The following is a 19,714-nucleotide window of genomic DNA, read 5'->3' on the forward strand; positions in this document are numbered from 1 at the left end:
GGAACCACATTATTCCACTAATATATCAAACACCCTGCGCACATTTTGGCTCCTCTCCCCTACTTATTCTTCTACTTTTACTTTCTATTTATTATCATCACACTAAACCAATGAAAAGGTGCATGTCCCAATGCTACCCTCTCACCACTTTCGAAGAGGTGCATCCAAATGTTTACTCTTGCAACCTTGTTTATGATTTAAAACTTGATATTGATTTGGAGTTACCTTGTTTATGTTTTAAAACTTGATATTGATTTGGAGTTACGTTGGGATTCATATTTATTGTTTTTTGTGAATGTTTATGATTGTGATTGGTTCCATAAACAATTAGAGCTAGGGCTAGTGGCACAAATATTAAAATTAATGTTTCGCTTTCTTTTAGATATCTCTTTCATGTGTTTGAGGCATGTCAAGCTCCATCAATGTCCTAGGACATCCCTAGGACTTCTTATAAGTCTCAAAATCAAGGGGGTGGCCCAAAAACATCCCATTCCTAAGGTAGATGTCCCAAAGATGGCCCTTATCTAGTTGTGGAGGTTGCTCAAGGATGAGCAATTCCCAAAACCCCCATCTCAAAAAATGCAGGCACATTTTGGGAGGTGGATTGCACCCCCCTTGGAACACCACAAGTACATTTCTTTTGCAAGGGCAATGTAAAGCGATGTCAGAATAATTTGGACCTATGCTTTTCTCGAATATATTTAGGATTGATATGAAACTACAGAAAGGTCAAAAATAATTCTACAATGTCTTGGAAATAATGACACGCTATTAGAACCAGTGTAAACTAACAATAGTTCTATAATTACAATTACATTTTTGTAGGTTGCATCTCACAAAGATCTGAGATGTGTGGCATGATAAGGCCTCCAATCCTTCTACAGCTTGTGAATGTTCAATTCTCCGTATAGAAATGAATGTAACATTCTAAGGATATCTGTGATTGTTGCGTGACAGGCCTGAGATATTTCCAAAGCAGGTCACCAAACGATCTTCAAGGCCTCTGTAGCATCAATCCTTCTTTCATCAAAATTCCCCATCGCTTCACAATAATGTCCTCATTACAATTGAACACAGGTAGTTCATATATTCATACATTAAAAAATAACTCAATGGAGCCAGGAAAACATATAAAAAGCAGTACCAAAAAAAGGTGTTAAAAAATGTCAAATTATCAAATTGCTCAGATTATCACAGGTGCCAGACATTAAAAGATGTTCATTGGAAGAACAAAGAAATATTTCCTTCAAGATTCTCTTCTACCATTACATTTTTCACATGATGCAAAGTGTGCCTTTACTATCTGCCAAGCTAAAAATGCTTTTTTCCATCCTTGAGGCTTCAACAATTCTGGAAAAAAAAACATGCCACTGACACAGAAACCCGTTGTTTTCGATGGTATCTTTTCCCACCCTCCATGACTTTCTAGATTGCGAAGTCTTAAAAGCAACCCCTGTCCCTCACAATAACTCTCATCCAGCCCTTTAGCCCCCTTCTCTCTTCCCTCTTTATGTGCATCCTTGCATTACAAGCATCATTTTACACTATCATCATGATCCTTCTCAACAGAGCCCACCATATATACAACTCCCGCATGGCATCAAGACAGGTTCAGATAATCATCATTTTAAAATGCCATTGTCATCATAAGCCAACATATGTAAGCTCCAAAGAATGCCATCTTCATCTTAAAATCTTATTCTGTGAGTTTTTTGAGGCAGTTTCCAATTCGTCATAGTGCCCATACAAAATAGATGAATACTTGGGCAGTAAAAATATGGTCAACATAGCCTTAAGGTCCACATGTCTCTGAAATCAGATTGCCTGGGTATATTGCTCCATGCTACCTGTCCAAGTGCTTCAAAGAGGAGTTGGTCCTTCAATCCTGATTTGACCCTCCTCAGCAATGCAATGCTTCATTTTGCTTTTCCTCTTCTTATAAACAAGCTGCGGTTTTGCCTGTAATCATGAATAAACAGCTTTAGTACATTCAAATCTCTCTCACAAGTATGACTGACATAAACAAAAGAAACAGCTTTGTTTTTGCCTGTAATCATGAATAAACAGCTTTAGTACATTAAAATCTCTCTCTCAAGTATGATTGACATAAACAAAAGAAATTTCCAAGATGAGCTACAGAGAAAATAAGAGCATGAGACAGAAAAATGGTAAGTGAATACATCCCTCCAAAAAATTGTCATCAGCTTTAATTAGGCTACAGAATGCTTTTTAAAATGACGAAAGAAATAAAAAGAGTCTTAAACTAATAGTGCTACGTTAAAACTCCTATCAGTGGCCTTAGCACTGGTCATCTTATTAATAAACATTGAATTGCAAAATAATTCTGGAAACTGGCTAGATATGCCAAAATAAGTTTTTAATGTGATATATAATCAATAAGCATCTATCATATCAGAAGTCAGTATGCTTTAAAGAGCTCATATTTTATCATTACATATTAAAATAGTTCTGACAGCAACTGAGAAAGATCAACAGAATTTAGGATGCAACTATTAAGCAATGTAAAATTTCACTCCCATGCAAAAAACAAAAAATTGCGACCCAACAAAACAGTCAAAATTCTTCAAGTTTGGCTTCAGTTAGGCATCTGAAATGGGAAATCATTGCAAGAAATGCCACTAATGGACTAATCTAGAAAGTCTGGCAATGAATCTGTCTGTTGATAGAGAAAGATACAAGAATTGAAAAGATGTGACAAATATAAACAAGCTGGTGAAACCTCAAGGATTGGAATTCAAAAAATTAATGAGATGGTTCAACCTTCAAGAGGCAATGCCACGTGATTCCATTTATAGATAAATTGGTTGGGTACTGTTACAATGAGTAAGCCTTAAACAGTTGCAAATTAGAAACCAAATCATACTCGTCTAATTCCAAACCACTTGATGATATAACCTTTTGTATGGTGTTCACTTGTCATCCCAACAGTTCAGGATTCTGTCCTGTTAAATAGTGCTTTTAAGACTACGCTTCTCCATAATACATCCTATCATTTTCCACTCCAAAAACCACTGTCTAAACCAGTGTTAAAAAACTCATCTAAACAAGGTGAGTCCAAGGCATGCCACCCCCACTGAATTTGTTGACTCAGCAGATAAGTATTCCTGATAGCAATATCATAATTCCCCGATTTGCTAGAGTCTCAAGCCCTAAAATCACTCACATGGTTGGGTTTAAAAAGGCCTAAAAAAACAGCATTTTCACTCTATTTTTTTTTCTCCTAATTGCCTCCACCATAAAGGCAACTTCATTTCGTTTTCAAGTAGAAGGAGAAGATGAGATATTTGGGCCAAATTTGAATTGCATTGCAGGGAAACCAGTCAGAAGTTTGGACCAAAATTGGCAGTTGATTCGCATTTGGGCAGGTTTGCAGCTACTTTGGGTGCATCTAGAGATCTCTGCAAAGGATGGGAAAGAGATCCTATTGGTTCCAAGCAAGAGTTAAAGAGGTAAATTTGTATTTTGAAGGTTTTTTGTTTTACTTATCGATAACAGAAACTTAAATTTTCATTTACATCTCTTTGTTTTTTCTATTTTATTTTAATGGATAGAAGAATACCCTAGGTGTGTAATTTTTAGTTGAACAAAAATTGGGTAATTTTTTTTTTTTTAATCTAGTTTTATAGTTGCAAACTCTACATTTTTTATATTACACTAATTATAAAGCACATTTTATTTTTGTCTACTTATAAAGTTATTACACTATTCTTGAGATTTATAAATTGTCTTTATCACAATGTCTTTGCAGGTTTTTTTTTATATTCACTTTTGTTTTAGATTTCCTTTCTTTTTTTTATTTTATTTTAGTGGATCAAAGAACAAACCCTTGCTGTAATTAGTTTTTTTGTTGAACAAACTGTGTCCTTAATAAAAAAAAAATATATCTAGTTTTATAATTGCAATTCCTATTTTTTATATAAGTTGAATTTTTAACCACAAATGTTTTTTTTTTCTATGTCTATGTTATTGCAGCATTCTTGAGAAATATAAATTATCTTTATCACAATTACTTGAACCCTAGTTAGAAAGGCCCCCTTGCTGTTAACATGCTAACATTCCCCTTGGGCAAAAGAAAGGTAAAAAAATTGTTATACATTGCAAAACAACTTTTCATGGGGCAGTTATTAATAGATCCAAATACCAGCTTGCAAACATGAGTCTGATGCTCCTTCATGCCCACTTGTGCCTCCTGAAGTTATGTGCAAAGTCCTAATGCAATCAGAAAACCATTCGGCAGCAAAAATAATTAAAAAGCAGCAAAGAGAGGAGATGGTAGCTATTAGTGGAAGTGGAAAATCTTCTTCGATTCCTCCATTTCATTGTGGTAATGGCAGTGGCAATGCTAGTGCCAAAGTTAACAATGAATGAAGGAATGAATGTTTTAATAAGTCCACAAGACCAAACAACCTAGTGGACCTAGAGCTTGTGCGTCTAGGTTAGATTTATATGTTTTGCATGCATTACCCCAAGTTCTAGCAGTCATTTGAGAGGATGGGTTGGAACAAGGACAAACATGATGCAGCCAAACATGCATTTAGGGACTTTTGGACATCATTCTCTTCCATGCGGCCGGATATTCTTTGTTATGTTTGTTTCTAAAGTTAAAGCTTGATTTTTCTCTTGAGGTTTTATATATAGAGGTATGTCAAATTCAAATATAAAATCCATTTTACAGTACAAGTTTTACTTTTTACTTTTATGAGCTAGGTCTCCTTATTGGCAAAAAGCATGGTTGATGACATTATTGTTTCTGGTGTGAGGTTCAAAGCCCCTAATGATGAGGAAATGAAGGGCCACATCTTATCATGAACTATGGCTGATGTGAAAACGACAATAGAAGAGTAGCAATTGATGCGGAGGAAGGAGGGTTGAACCATCATGACCAATGTTTGGATGGATAAATGGAAAAGAACATTGCCGAACTTTATTGTTTCTTTCTTAAGTATTCAATGATAAATATCTGTATTCCATGCTTTATTGAATCATTATTTTTATTCTTTCTCACAAGGCAATGTATTCCTCAAAGCTACTGATGCTTCAAAACACACCAAAAGTGTCAAGTTCCTTTGTGAATCTTTGGAGGAAGTCACAGCTTAAGGTGGGTGAGGAAAATGTGATGCATGTAGTTATGGATAATGCAACAAATTATGTTGTTGCAAGTAAACTACTCATGGACCCATCATTGCCTTGAACTCCGTCTTGCTACTCATTCTCCTAACCTTATTCGAGGACCTTGGTAAGACTTCGCGCATCGAAGCATGTATGGATTTAACAAAAAATTTGTAGATTCATATACAATCACACATGGGTTCTCAACAGAACGAGGTGATTCATAGGGAACGAGATGAATCACCCTGAAATAACATGATTTGCAACCAATTTCATCACATTAAAGCCATAATCATATGCTAAGAGTAATGTGGGGTTGATGTGGCAAAATGGATGCTTGATAGCAAAGCTTTTGGGTACCAAGTGAAGAGATTGCAAAGGCAAATCTAATTCCAGATTATATTTTATTCATATTTTTCTTTTATTTGTTTATTCTTGTTCACACTTATGTTGATGTTTCACAATAATCGCAATTCACAAAGCCTTTTGTAGTTCTACAAATTCTGGATGAGGAGAAACTCACTAAGGACTATATAAATGAGGGCATGGATAAGACCTAAGAGACCATTAAATCCACTAATATCGGTGTTGAATATGAATATCTCACCATTTGGGAAATCATTGATAGGTAATGACACCTCCAACTTCACAAGCCCCTATGGCAGTTGCTTATTTCCTCAATCCAACATTCCAATTTTTCACTAACTTTAAGGCGGATGAGTAACTGACAGATCTATACACAATGATAAAGTGGATGACACTTAATTCTCTTGTTAAAGTATAGATAGTCCACAACACAGATCTTTTTTTATATCTCTGATATATGCAAGACAACTCAATTATCATTGTCAACATGTGAAAAAAATATTGAGAGCATAACTTAAGTTTAAAACTAAAAATATCTCCTCTTTTTATTTTTCTCATCTCAAATGCATGTTCAGAAGAATTTGTGGTATGGTACCAAAACTTCAGGGTATTACAATTTGAATATTGAGCCAACCACTAAGTTACCTATTTGATGCGGATGCAGGATTTTTTTTTTTTGGGGGGGGATGCAGATGCATATATGTGCATGTGTGTGTGTGTGTGCGGATATATATATAATGTTGTTGTTGATTCTGCTGATGATGTATCTCTTGGGATTGGGATGATTGTTGCTGTTGGAGACTGATGTTGATTTGTTCGGTTGAAAGCTCTGCACTGCCCAGTGTCACATAAGCAAGTGCAATTTTCGAATACTTTGTGTCTGATAATCCTGCTGACTATGAGGAATAACTTGAGAAGTTATTTGCTGCCGCTTTATTCGGTTTAATATGAGTGATTGGAGATCACATGATGCACAAGATGACTGCAATTGGGGTAAACCTGCAATTTGTTAATATTGTTGAGTAATTACAGCTTCTGAAATTTAAGTTCGTTTATGGATGGCTTCCAGGAAGCATCCACAGGGCTTCCGGTCGCATCCCGCATCCGCATGTTTCCGCTTCCACATCCACCATATGCCAGACTGCAAGAAGCAAAATAGACCATCCATGCAGAGATTAAATACTCTAGTCTATGTTCATTACAACCTTCATCTTCACCACAAACAGATTTTAGTGTGTGACTTATCCCCTATCACACTCGAGGACGTTGATATATGCTCTGATTGGACCACAAAGGCCCATTGTCTTTACTGATGAGGACCTCGATTAGGTTGACCAAGTGGAGAAGTTGATGCAGTAGCCCTGGCAGAAAAGGGTAGATCACAAGTAGACACCAAGGATGTTGGTGTAAATGTTAACGAGACAAAGGAAGATATCGTGTAGCTACAAACATTATATCAATGTTAAGGTTCTATAATGAAGATAACCATGCTTTATCCATGTTTTCATATGAATATTTAAAATCTCCTATATATTTTAAATCTTCTCCATTTTTTATATAGAAGTCTCCACTGCCATCCCCTGTCATCCTTTGCTCCAAATTAAAAAAAATCCATCCCAAAAACCTGTTTCCCTGTCCCCCAATTCCAAAAACCCGGGGCAGCTTAGCTGTGATGTCATCTAGGACCTAACTTATGCGCCCAAGCAGGAGGACCCAAGTCAAGTGATATCGGCTCCTCTAAGCCATAGACTTTAGCTTTTGTTTTGGTATTTCTTAACAACTTTTGATGCCACACATCTCATATTCCATGATTTTGGATAAATCTGACTTTATCTATCTAAATGTGTTGTTTCCTTCAGCTAAAATTATAAATTTATGTTTATACTCATGTGACCGACATATACTTGTGTGAGTGATCAAATTAACTTCTATATAGTAAGGTTATTGAATCTATCATTAAATTCTCCGAATTTATAGGGTTTTTCAATTTGCCAATATTTTGCTGAGTCTAGTCGGTGAGTTCAAGCCCAAGTGCAGAATCAGCTTGCTGACCCTAAGCCAAGTCTAAGTCTTACAACTATGGTCTTAACTATATCAGCAAGCTCAGACCCTGAGCCAAGTTTGAGCCACGTAACTATGGTCTTAACTATATCACCAAGATCTGCTTCTGCTCCCAAGAAAGATTAGGATTTAAGAGTTGCGCCCAAGAGCAGGTAATGGGCTGCTCTTTATGACCATGCTCCCCTAACTTCAGTTCTGTTTCCGCTCTAAATAAAATAAAATAAATTAAAAATTAAATACCTTCAGACCTGTTTTTCAAGATCCTCAGATGTGCTTGATCACCAACATAGACAAACATCCATTATTCAACAATTTCCTATGAAAGCAGACTAATAGAGATGCTACCTAACTTAAGGAAGGAAACTCTCAAGTTGCACTTACAATGTAAAAATAGAGCAGAGACTTTGGGTGCTTAAAAAAAGGTTATAATCTGCCATTAAAGAAGAGCACATCTTTTCAACCAGGCACAACCAAGATCAATCTTTCAAAAAGGTCAAAGGTCTGTACAAAAATAAGCCATTTCATGAAACCAAGGTCTTCAGCTAGTAGTAGAGCTCTGAATACCATGGAAAAACTAGAAAGTCAAGATCATATCTACACAAATTAAAAATTCTGGCAAATGAGAGAAACCTGAAGGGAGGGACCTGAAAGATAAAGGAGGATTTGAAAAAGAAGCCAATCACATCCTGGGAAAACAGAGTCAGAGAATCCTCTGCAAATTTTTAAGTACTCCTTAGAACACTCGTCCTGAATAACAGATCTATTGTTATAAAACATAGCTGCTATGGTCATGCACAATGGATGCCACTTTCTCAAAGATGAATAACATAAAAAGGAAAAATAAATATGATACTTCTGTCTAAAATTGCGATTAGAGATCCTCATGGAAATACCCACTATCCAATGGATTCCTCCCAGGTATTCTCCCATATCATATCAAATCTATGTTGTCAGGAATAATTGTAAACCTTCAGAAAGAGTTATTAGTTATTGTAAACCTGTTTATCCGTGACAGTAAACAATCTACGGCTGGAATCGGCAATAGAATTTTGTTTCTCCAGCCTCAAGAAGGTCCACTCTTTACAACTGGATACAAGCGAAGAGATGCTTTACCTCCTTGCCTATGTGGCAAGAAGATCTCTCAGGCACATTCCCATGTATTTTCTTCATTTGTGACATTTATGATGAAAAGATTGTCATGTCCCCATTTTGGAGGCAATTTGATTTAATTAATTTAATTAATTAGGTTGTCCAAAATAATGAATATTTTATAAGGATGACTAATTAATTATTTTAATTAAATAAATAAGTGGTATTAAGTTAATTATTTATAAAGTTATCAAATAAATAAATATTAAAAGGTAACTTTATATTTAATTAATTTAATAAAGTGACTTGAATTATAAAATATTTTATAAAGTCACTTAATAGATAAAATAAAATAATGTTCTAGAAGTTTCTGGAGAAAGTGGAGAAAAAAGAATAAATAAGCACCCCGAGCTTCATTCTGATCATCCAGTTGTTTATTTCTCTCTTGACATCAAATTGTGATTCAGTCACATAGTCTATTGTAGAGCCAAGTGGTTTCAGATAGTCAGTTGATCTTTGGGAACGAAAACTCTCTTGGATTTGCATAACTGAGGAAGTGAAATATCTTCTGAAGGGTTGCACATTTGGAGGTGATACTTCAGTCACTTCAGCTAGGGCATCATTGGGCCTAAGGCCATTTTCAGCATTTCGGCATTTCAGGAGGCATTTTTAGCAGGGCCGAAATTATTGGAGGTCATTTCTAGCAGGTCCGAAACATTTTAAAGCAGAACCGGAGGAAAAAAACAGGCCAAAAAAGCAGTCCGAAAAAAGCAGCCCAAAAAAGCAGGCCCGAAAAAAAAAAGCAGGCGAAAAAAGCAATCCGAAAAGAAGCTCCAGAAAAAGCAATCCGAAAAAGCAGTTCGAAAAAGCAAAAACGAAAAAAAGAAAATCCGGAAAAAGCACGTGGAAAAAGCAGATCGGAAAAAAGGCAAAGCAGAAGGGGTAGCATTGTAGAAAATTATTACAGCCATCTACAATCAAGTTCTTCACTTCTCATTTGACATATTTTCTGAGAAATGTAGGTTTTCAGCTGAGTACAAAATATAGCTTCAGCACTTCACTATTTTCATATTGTACTTGTCTTTGTTTGCCCTTTGGCATTATTGGTATCAAAAGAAGGCTAGGATTTTGCCATTGAAAAAGCGTTGTAATTTTTTAGACTATCTATATTGCAAACCTAGAGTTTGATGATCAGCTTATTAGTTTGCATGCCAATTGTTTGACAAAATGTCAATTGGCTGAAAGTTCTCTTTTTGGCATAAATAATGTTATAATTTTGCATACTAAGTGTTTATATTAATGCCACTTGGTTGTAAGTGCATTAATGCCATCCTAGGTTGCATCCAAAGTATTTGTCATAATTACTAATTGCTGTAGCTGCCTATTGCAAGTAGTTTAAGTCACATATTTGTATTGAATATTGCCAAAATTAGTTGCACATTCATGTTAGGTCATTGTTTAGACAATCTGGAGTCTTTGTAAGCATTCTCTTTGATGCAAATCGAAACAAGAGTTATTGTAGCAATCTGAAAGTTATATCAGTCATATGACCCCTTGTATGCAAAGTGTTTGACAAAATTCTTCGAGCCTTCAATCAGCATTTTAAGGTCGGATTTGAGCAGGGTCATTACAAAAATTACCTAAAAAAGAATGTTCAATATACATATCTATCCAACTACAAGTGTCCAGAATCGTTTATCTAGCCATACCGTTTCAGTAGCCTTCAAGCGCATCATAATGTCTTCTGTTTTGAGTTCCTGCACCAATGCCAAAGAACTCGATTAAGAACAGTTTCTAGTATTTTTACTCTATGCCGCTAATTGTTTAATTTTGTTGACCTGTTATAGTAAATGATTTATTCACAGAAACATGAGATATGAATGGCGTAGAAATTTCTTAGAATTGTTAACATATTTTTCCTCAATTATTTCCCATTAAACCCAGTGAAGCTGAGAGAAATGCTTATAGGAAGAAAGATGAGATGTACATAATTGGATTTAATGTTATCAAAACTACAATGCATAAGCTAATTTGTTACAGTACAACCCCATGAAACCCTAACTTGCACAAAACATTTAGTTCAATTGAGGTGGTTCTGGCTTCCCCTCCAACTCTTCTTCGTTTAATATTAAAACTGGTAATTCCAGCATTTCTGCCATGAATACCTATTAGAATACCTCAAGTCATTTCCAAAAATTTTGGAGGCAAGGGGAACTTATAAAGGTGCATTTTCTTGAAAACAAGAATTTCAAGATTTAAAAAATAATCTCTTTTGGATATTGGTTCTCCTTAATTTCACAAAGTTTGACCAATTCGCATAGATTCATTATGGCTAGATGAACCAACTTTTTTGCAAAGGTCAGAAAAGAAATAAAAAGAAGTGGAAGAAGAAGAAAACGCAACAATAAGATGAAGAAGAAGCAATTATCTATCAGGGAATAAAACAAGCAATTGTTTATCGTAACAGAAGGAAATAGGTGTAATTTATCTGTTTGCAACCAGAAAAAGGAACGAGATGACAAAGAAGAAGCATTATCTATGAAAGAAAGAAACAAGAAATTCTTTATTGGAAGAAAAGGAAATAGGTAATCTGCTAGCAACCATGGAAGCTTCAGTGTTGTGCGATTTCATCAACATTACCTTCACAAAGTGGTTACATGTTCAGTCAAAGTAAAAGGAGAAAGACCATGTATTTGGTGAGCTAATTCTAACTTTTGAGGACCTCAAGGCTAGTATTAATATATATGCTTAACAGTTCAAATCTTGTGCTGTACCTTAGTAACTCCACACATACAACATCAGAACTATTATGCAGAATTATAATAGGTATCACAGAACACGAGACATTTCATTGGACTTAACAGTAATACAATTATTCTTGAAGTAGGGCAACACCATACAACACACCTTAGGAAAAAAGCCACACCTAATATTTCACTCCTATCACTAATATATTTACCTCCTAGTAGAGGGGTAAGTCATTAATGATAATCTCAAAATAGGACACTTCAAATCCCAACATTTATAAATTTCACAAGTTACACATGATTCAATGTAACTAAACAAAGAGTGTGTGTCAGGTGTCAGCATCTCCAAAAACCGATGATATCTTTTGCATAGGTACTGTTGATTATATTTGGTCCTTTGACTCAAATACCACAGTTTGATTAAATGATATGAAGGAGTTAGGCAATGGATAAGTAAAATAATGTTGTCTTGTTGTGTCAAAAGCTTTTCAAGAGTCTTGGGCACCTAAAAAGAATCCTTTATTATTCCTCCACTCCAATGCAAGGTTTAAAGGAAAAAAAATTAAACCTTTTCATTTAGCAATTTAGCATTAGTTTGGCATTGAAAGAGTCATCAGTTATTCTTCCCATGGAAACTACATCTTACTGCCCTGTGTAGGTCATGTTGCAGAAGCAGTAAAAAAGGTGCATAATGCAGGTTCAATGAAGTTGTTTCTCATATTTAGACAGGTATGCTACATTGCTATGTCTTTTTTGTGCTTTTAAAGCACTACAGAGATATTCAAGAGATATGTATGAAGTTTTGATTTTGTTGAGTTGTTTAAAATGTTGGAATTTAAAGCTACATTGCTATGTATTTTTGGTACTCTGAAAGCACTACAGATATATTCAAGAGATATATATGAAGTTTTGATTTTGCTCAGTTATTTAAAATGTTGGAATTTAAAAAGATATCTGAGCAGCATATGAAAAGACTAAGCATCTTGCATAGGATGTGTTCACATGTGTAGTGTCAAAATACAATCCATAAGAATGTAGGAGTTTTTCTCATATTGTTAAGACATTCTTAAACCCTAGCAGTCCAAGAATCCGTAAGAGGTTGTTGTATCAAATACTATGCATATGAATGTTGAAGATTGTGACAGCGATAGAGATCTTTATCTCTGATTTTGCTATATGTTGAAATAGAGATAATACCTCTATATTGTGTTTACAGCTGGAGAAGATATTTTATATTTATGATAATATTTGAGATATTATTATATAAAGAGTCATGTGCCATGCGAAGAGGCACGAGTTTGGAAATATAAAAAGACTTGTATTTGGAAATTGAAGAGACCTTCGTGATGATCTGATGAGTCTCTGAATTCTGTATATATATGTGATTGTGCTGTGTCAATTAAACAAAAAAGAAGGTGTGAAAACATTGTACTTGAACTTTCTTTTATCAATAAAATAGATATTTTGCTGGAGTAGCTAGGTTTTTCCCTTCAAGTAGAAGGATTTTCCCAGGATAATCTCATGTCTTTTGTGCATTTTATTCTACTTTTCTTATCGATGTTCATCATTTATTTTTCTGGGCAAAACATTGTTATAACAGCAATAAAGGAGAGTGTCTAAAGGCCAAATGTGATTGTTATTGTTTATGATAGCTGTGAGAGAATTTCATGTATGTGATTGCTACCATTTGTGATTTCTCTCGCTCTCATAGGTTGTTATAACTGTTGTTTGGTATGCTCTGGCTCTCTATCTCAACGACCACCGTCTAATGAATTGGCGGTGAATATGCTGTTGAAGGCCACATTTGTTTTCTTTATACTGAAATGCTCAACTTGAGTGGAAATTGAGTTTCATTGCTGTTATTGTTCACCTGTCTTCCCATATGTTAATTACTTCTATTCATCGTCACCAAACTATATTGCAGATGGTATGACAAAGCGGCTCTTCTATGATGACTTGGAATTGTCTTTAAAAGCCTTTGCACAGTTTTTAGCTTGCCGACAGTTCAAGTGAGTTCTTTCTGTGAATTAAGAGTGTCTTAGTCATTGCTTCATTATAATCATCAGTTGTTTTCTTTTCTTTAGCACCCATCATATGTCGTCAGTTTGTATTCCTTTTTATGAAGCAGTATCGTGAATCCTCGTTCTGTTGTGCAAGAAGTATTTGTTGGCAGTTATTGTGCTGACATGGCTTCCATTTCAGTTGGTCTCTTTTGTTTCCTTGTCAGCCTTAAGACCTCTCTGCTAGCAGCTGTTCATAATACTATAGCAAATTAATAATTTTCGCTGTTCTTCATTTCTTTTTCTTTTTTGTTCTCAATCTTGTGCTGTCAGCACACATCTCTTCATCTATAAAGAGTCAATTTAATTTTATCTGGATCACGTGATTATTTGGTTGCTTGGTCGTGTTCTGACCTTTTCACACCATCACCCCATTGCCAATGGGGACCCCCCTTTTTCGCTCGTAGTAGTTAGGTTTGGCAAATTTTGGCATTACATTGTGCAGTTGAAAGCTTTAAAACAGAGGAGTAACACAGAGGCCAAAGTTTCAAGTTGTGATTTTGAAGTGGGAACGTTAAAATTGAAGTTTGTCAAGATCACGTTATAATGGGTTGGACGTAAAATCCTAAATGTATTAAAATTTTGGCTAGTCAGTTAGTCCAAAATTCAATATGAAGGCATATTTCATGCATAAGGGTCTTAAAATCCTTATTAAAATTGACTTTCGACACTTAAAATGACTAAAATTCTAAACAAAATCAATTTTTTTAACTAAAAATACACAAAATCCGGACTATACATGAATTTCTCTTCATATTTTGGCATTTTCAAGAAATATTCTAAGTGTTGGAAGTCAAAATCCAAGCATACCATGAGTTTCCACCACTTTGGAGGATCTTGGCTTGAAAACTTTTAAGTGTTCGAAAAATCTGGACAAGTGATTTTCCCCGAAGTGTGAGCTTGAAAATTTTCAAGTGCTGAAATGGTCCAGGTTAAGGTCGTTTTTCCCTTGAAGGAAGTTTGGAACTCATAATTTTTCTAAGTTTGGGAAAAATCCAGATAGGGTTTGTTTTTCCCCCAAGACCAAGAGCAGAACATGAATTTTTTTTCCAAGTCTGGAAATTGTCCAGACTAGGGTCATTTTTCCCTAGGTGGAAATACTATGGAGTCCAAAAAAATTCTAAGTGTCAAATTTGTCCAAACTAAGGTGGATTTTCCCTCCACGAGCATATTTCAAAAAAATTTAAGTGTTGGAAATGTCCGGACTAAGCTAGATTTTCCCTCCAAGTGCAAATGTCGAAATTTTCCTAAGTGTTGAGAATGACAATACAAGGGTGGTTTTCCCCCCTTGTGATAGCAAAACAAGATCAAATTTTCCTAAGTACATAATGAATCCTATTCCTACCTAGATCTTAATTGATTTTCCCACTTTGCAGGTACGGAAGTAGAGTGTGGATGTAACCTTTGGATCCATGGATGATGTGTTGGAGAGGGAAATGTGGACTTAGGCATTTTTGGTGGGGAATCCATACCGGGGTCGTTTTTCCCTTTTAGAGCATTTTTTTACCATTAAATAAAATAAATAAAGGGAAATTGATAAGGTAAAGTAAGAAGCCCCTAGAAGGGTATCAAACTTTTATCCCACACTGCTTGTGGGAGATAAATCAACAAGCTGAAATCCTTTAAAAGGCCATGAGCTGAGAGAAGAAATCATAAGGATTTATAAAGGCAAAGGCTAAGTGGCTGAAAATCTGGAGCAAGCGACCAAAGTGAACCATGATCCAACATTGGTGATACAAGTCTAGGTGAAGAAGAAAGGTGGCTGCCATTGGAAGAGGCCTGACATTGCTCAACTCTGAGACTTGTAGAGTGTATATTCTGAGACATTAAAGGCCATTGGAAGGCCAAAAACAAAGATTTTACAGTCCAGATCTGCAGACTTCTGTTTGGTAAAAAAATTAGAAACCCATGAATTTTTTTTTCAGGTGTTCAGATTGCCAAATACGCATTCTAGACCAATTCCCCATCCCTAGACATCAATCTGGAAACCATTTGAGGGCCAAATCAGGAGTAAATGAGCCCAGATCTGAAATTTCATGAACAGGGGCAATTTTGTCAAAATTTCCACCAAAAATCACCTTTTTGCCCAACCTGTCCAAACTTGTTTGATGAGTCTTCCCCTGCCCATTGCTCATCATTTCAAACCATCTTGGACAGTGAAAGTCTGGTAAGGCTGCCATGAATAAAAGTCTAAGGGCTAGGTTTGAACACCTAATTTTTCTTTCAAAAAATCTGGGTTTGCTTTTGTTTGCATCCTGATCCAAAGGTTATTGCAGACCTCTCCCATTATTCTCAACACCATTTTGCAGGCATGAGAGATCTGAGATGGAACAATGTTGCAGGCCTAACGTCTGAATATTCTCAAACAGGGGCGATTTTCAGAAAATTCTATAAAATCACTAAGTCCCCAAATCATTCCATACTTGTTTACAAATCAATCCCCACACAAAAATCGGCCATTTCAAACCATTTGCGAATACTTGGTGCTTAACGTAGGGCTGCTACATGCAAATGTCTGAAGCCCAGGTCTGAAAATTGATATTTCCTCAACTAAGTAAGTGTTTGTTTTGTGATGGCCATTTGATTTGAACTTCTTGCAGACTTTGTGGTGGCATCTTGAGGCTCATTCTGAGCCACTTTGAAGTCTAAAAACCTTGAGTTGCAGACCCAGGTCTGCAGATATAAACAACATAGGCAATTCCCTTTGAACTTCACAATTAATTCCCAGTCCTTCCAACTCATCAATTTGAGGTGCCTGGTATTCCCGATGGTTATTAGGCATCAAAATGCTAAGTTTAGTGCTTGAATTCATTCACAGCGAAGCAGTTGCAGGTAAGTCCTCAGACATTTCAAAGTTGGCTTGGATGGTGAACGTGGTTTTAATGCGTGATCAATGGGTTGATCATTCACTAGTGGATTCACAAACATGATATTTTTAACAAGTTGTTAGGGCCAAATCCATAGCCAATCTTTGGACTTATCCAATTTGTCCTCAGAAAATCAAATTTGGATGCAAGACTAATTTTGCTATTTTTGAGGTAAGTGACCAAACTTTGTGTTAGTTTTCTTATCCATACGCCTATTTTAATTACAAACTTCCAAGGGATAGGATTACTAAGTTTGCACAAAATTCATGGACTAATTCAGGGATTCTGAAGTCTGAAATTTATGATTTTGTATGTTAAATTAACCTTTACTAACTTTGAGATTTGTACAGCGATGGCAGAGCCAAAGGGATTCGCAGCAAAGACGGTGCTTGTCAAGAGGCTATCCAAAGGCTTTTATCCAGAGTCCTCAATAGTATCCAAGTGGGGAAAGGTCACAGACATGAACATGGAGCACCTTGATTTGAAGTTAAGGAGGAGAATGAATGGGCACCAAGATTACTTACCTTCACAACTAACAGTGAATATACTAAAGAACGGACTTTACCAGGCAGCTAGATTTCCTCCAGTCATCCAATGCAATGAGCTCATGGTCGAATGCACAAAGAACTATGATCCAAACTCTAGGACGATCCAGGGCTCAAGAAATAGTGCTTGTATTCCTGAGCAAGGAGGCAATAAGAGAAACTTTTAGAATACCATATCATTCTGGAATGCAGATCAGGACTAAGGAGGAGACCAAGAGGCTATTCGAAGAAAGGCCAGATGCTTCCAAGTATATCATAAACAAGAAATGAGTCAATGAGCCTAAGAAGCACCATTCCATTATTACCAAAGAAGTTAATAATGAAGATTTCAAGGAGGAATACATTGATATGGTATCCGTGCTGACCAAAATCATGGGATCACCCCAAAGAGCCTTTGATACGTGGATGTTCTACTTCATATAGAGGAGATACCCACAGCTGAAGTAATGATAAGTTGGGCCAGGATGATAAGTGACAACATAGATGCACAATCAAGAGACATGAGGAAAACAAAGCAGTTCTACATGAGTTCTTATATAGTCTAGCCATTGGCAAGGAACATTAAATATCTAGGCCTTATATGTGAGGGCAAAGTTGGGAATGGAAAAGGACAATTCAAGATCTATGACTCCCATCCTGAGTTGCAATTACATGGAGGAGTGAGTTACAGGAGGCTAAATGACATCTCAAGCAAGAACATCACTCACATACTTCAAGGAGAATCACATAGGAGATTATCCAAGAAGGAAATTGAATTGGTTCAACAATATAGAAATTGGTATATCCAAATTCTTTACCTTCACTAACATGATCCAAGGATTCTCCTCCGAACCATACAAGCTCCCAAGGTAACCTACCAACAAAATAGTTTTGTTAGAGGCGGTTAGGCAACTTTCAGAATTCAATCTTGTACAGAAGAAAAGGCACAAACAAGTGGTACTCTCATCCATCACTTTGGGGAAAATGCTTGAGTCTTGCCCTTCATTACAGGCAGAGGGAACAGCAAGTGCGGAGCTACAATTTTATCAGTTAGGAACATATCCTGCAAGGAAAGATTTTGATCCATTCCAAAAGATCCAAACCCACAAAGGATTGATATACAAGCACAAAATAGATATAGAGGATTATTGGATGAATCTTATGGATGAAGAGGTTGTGAGGAGGAAGAGGTGGTCTAGGATGTCAGTTGATTTCATGAGAAAATGTGGGGTCGTTCCCATTCCAAATCAAGTTAAAAATGATGGAAACATACTTCATCCAAGCTATGAATATGAGAAGATCAAAGCAATTGAGCCACCTAATTGGTCACAAGGGGATAATTATGAGGATCATGATGAGCGAAATAATTAATAAATCAAGGGCATGGATAGACAAGCAAGTAAGAAGATGATGTGACAGGATATCGCCTTCACTTGAGCAAAGATGCAAAAGAGGGACTCTTCTTCCAAAGGAAATCAAGGAACTGGTAGATTATGCATTCAAAAAGCAAGGCAGGTTCTAAAAGAAAAGGATAAAGGGGAAGAAGCATCACAGTCATCAAGTGGTAGAATTATAAGGAATTTGGGAGCGATATGCACAAACCCACCACACCTACTCCTATTCTTAGTTCTTCATTGACTAGAGAGATTGAGACACAAGTTTTGAGTGGTGATTCAGTTCAAGGTGGGGATACAGAGATACTACCCCAAGGCAATTAGGATGCAACCTCATCTATGCATTCTGATCAACAAGTTACAAAGATATTGCCATCTTCCCTTACAATCTAGTTGGTAGTGGATTTGGATAACGACACGAGGCCTTCTAATCCTAATATTCAAGAGGACGATGAGGTAATCTTGGCATTGAAAGGATTCGATGACATTGAGAAAATGAATGACAATATGGACTTATCTAAGGTTCCTGAATGGCTGAAGGAAGGGATACACAAAAGAAGGGAAGAAAAGGTTCCTCCTATTGAAGCTTTTTGACATATTTTTAAGTAGAATTGATAAAACAAGGGAACCTAAACCAGCGAAGAAGATTCATAGGATCACCAGGGATGAGGCACAGTCTCGCACCATGTATTTGGCTATTCCTATAGGAGACAAGAATGCAGATGAGATCACTCCTAAGGATTACCATTACTCCTCATTTGATATTGGACCAACAAATACAAAGAGTTTGAGGAATTAAGGGGGAATGCAAATGCTATAGAAGAAAGAGTACATAAGTTGACAAAAGAAAACGATGAGTCGGTGACAAAAAACTTGATGTAGAAAGAAATCATCAACAGATATGTAAGCCCAGCTAAGCATGGGGATGCAACACTTGTCCCTTATGATCCCACTTCCCAGAATTCTCATTGTGCTTGCAACATAGTAAAGAAATGGGCAAGTGATATTTGAGGACAAGCAGAGGATTTTCTCACAAAGATGGTTCGAGCACATGGCAAAACCACCATAATTATAGAAAAGGCCCAAGGATTAGAGGAGATATAGAAGGAATTTGAGCCCATCAAACAGAAGGTCATTCCTCGTCTCAAGGCATTAAGGGCTATTCCCACATCAATCCTGATGCAGGAGGGAATTATTGATAGGGGGAGCTTGTCTAATAATCTTTGCTGGATTTGATTACAAACATTGAACCTTGACTAGGGGAAATTTTGTCAAACAGTTGTTATGCAACCCAAGGCCTTAAGCAAAAGTTCCCCTATGCTACCACTTCACTGTATATCATTATAAATGCCCTGAAACAATTATGTGAAAAAGAACTTCAGCAAATACATGGATAGTGGTACGAACACATTAGACTATAATATCCATTTAAAAATTGCAACGATAAACCTAGGTCTGTTATGCTTTGTATTAATG

At 36.2% G+C, this 19,714-nt stretch overlaps 1 protein-coding gene across 12 annotated transcripts in view; it reads right to left on the bottom strand.

Moving 5' to 3' along the window:
* Nucleotides 1–1,154: 1,154 nt before the first annotated feature.
* Nucleotides 1,155–19,714, bottom strand: part of LOC149556875 (uncharacterized) — a 103,247-nt gene continuing 84,687 nt past the window's right edge. For 8 of the 12 annotated variants that reach the window (XM_089831477.1, XM_089831481.1, XM_089831483.1 and 5 more), the window contains 2 exons: nucleotides 10,356–10,403; nucleotides 1,155–1,959 (listed from right to left, as the gene is read on the bottom strand). In XM_089831477.1, coding sequence (XP_089687603.1) covers nucleotides 1,861–1,959; nucleotides 10,356–10,403 — 147 coding nt within the window. In that variant the 3' untranslated portion in view covers nucleotides 1,155–1,860. The remainder of the gene's footprint in view (nucleotides 1,960–10,355; nucleotides 10,404–19,714) is intronic. The other 4 variants (XM_089831484.1, XM_089831480.1, XM_089831476.1 and 1 more) reach the window with 2 other exon arrangements.

Source organism: Cupressus sempervirens, chromosome 5, assembly GCF_028749045.1.
Source record: "Cupressus sempervirens isolate cs-2001-9-10 chromosome 5, ASM2874904v1, whole genome shotgun sequence".
NCBI lineage: Eukaryota > Viridiplantae > Streptophyta > Pinopsida > Cupressales > Cupressaceae > Cupressus > Cupressus sempervirens.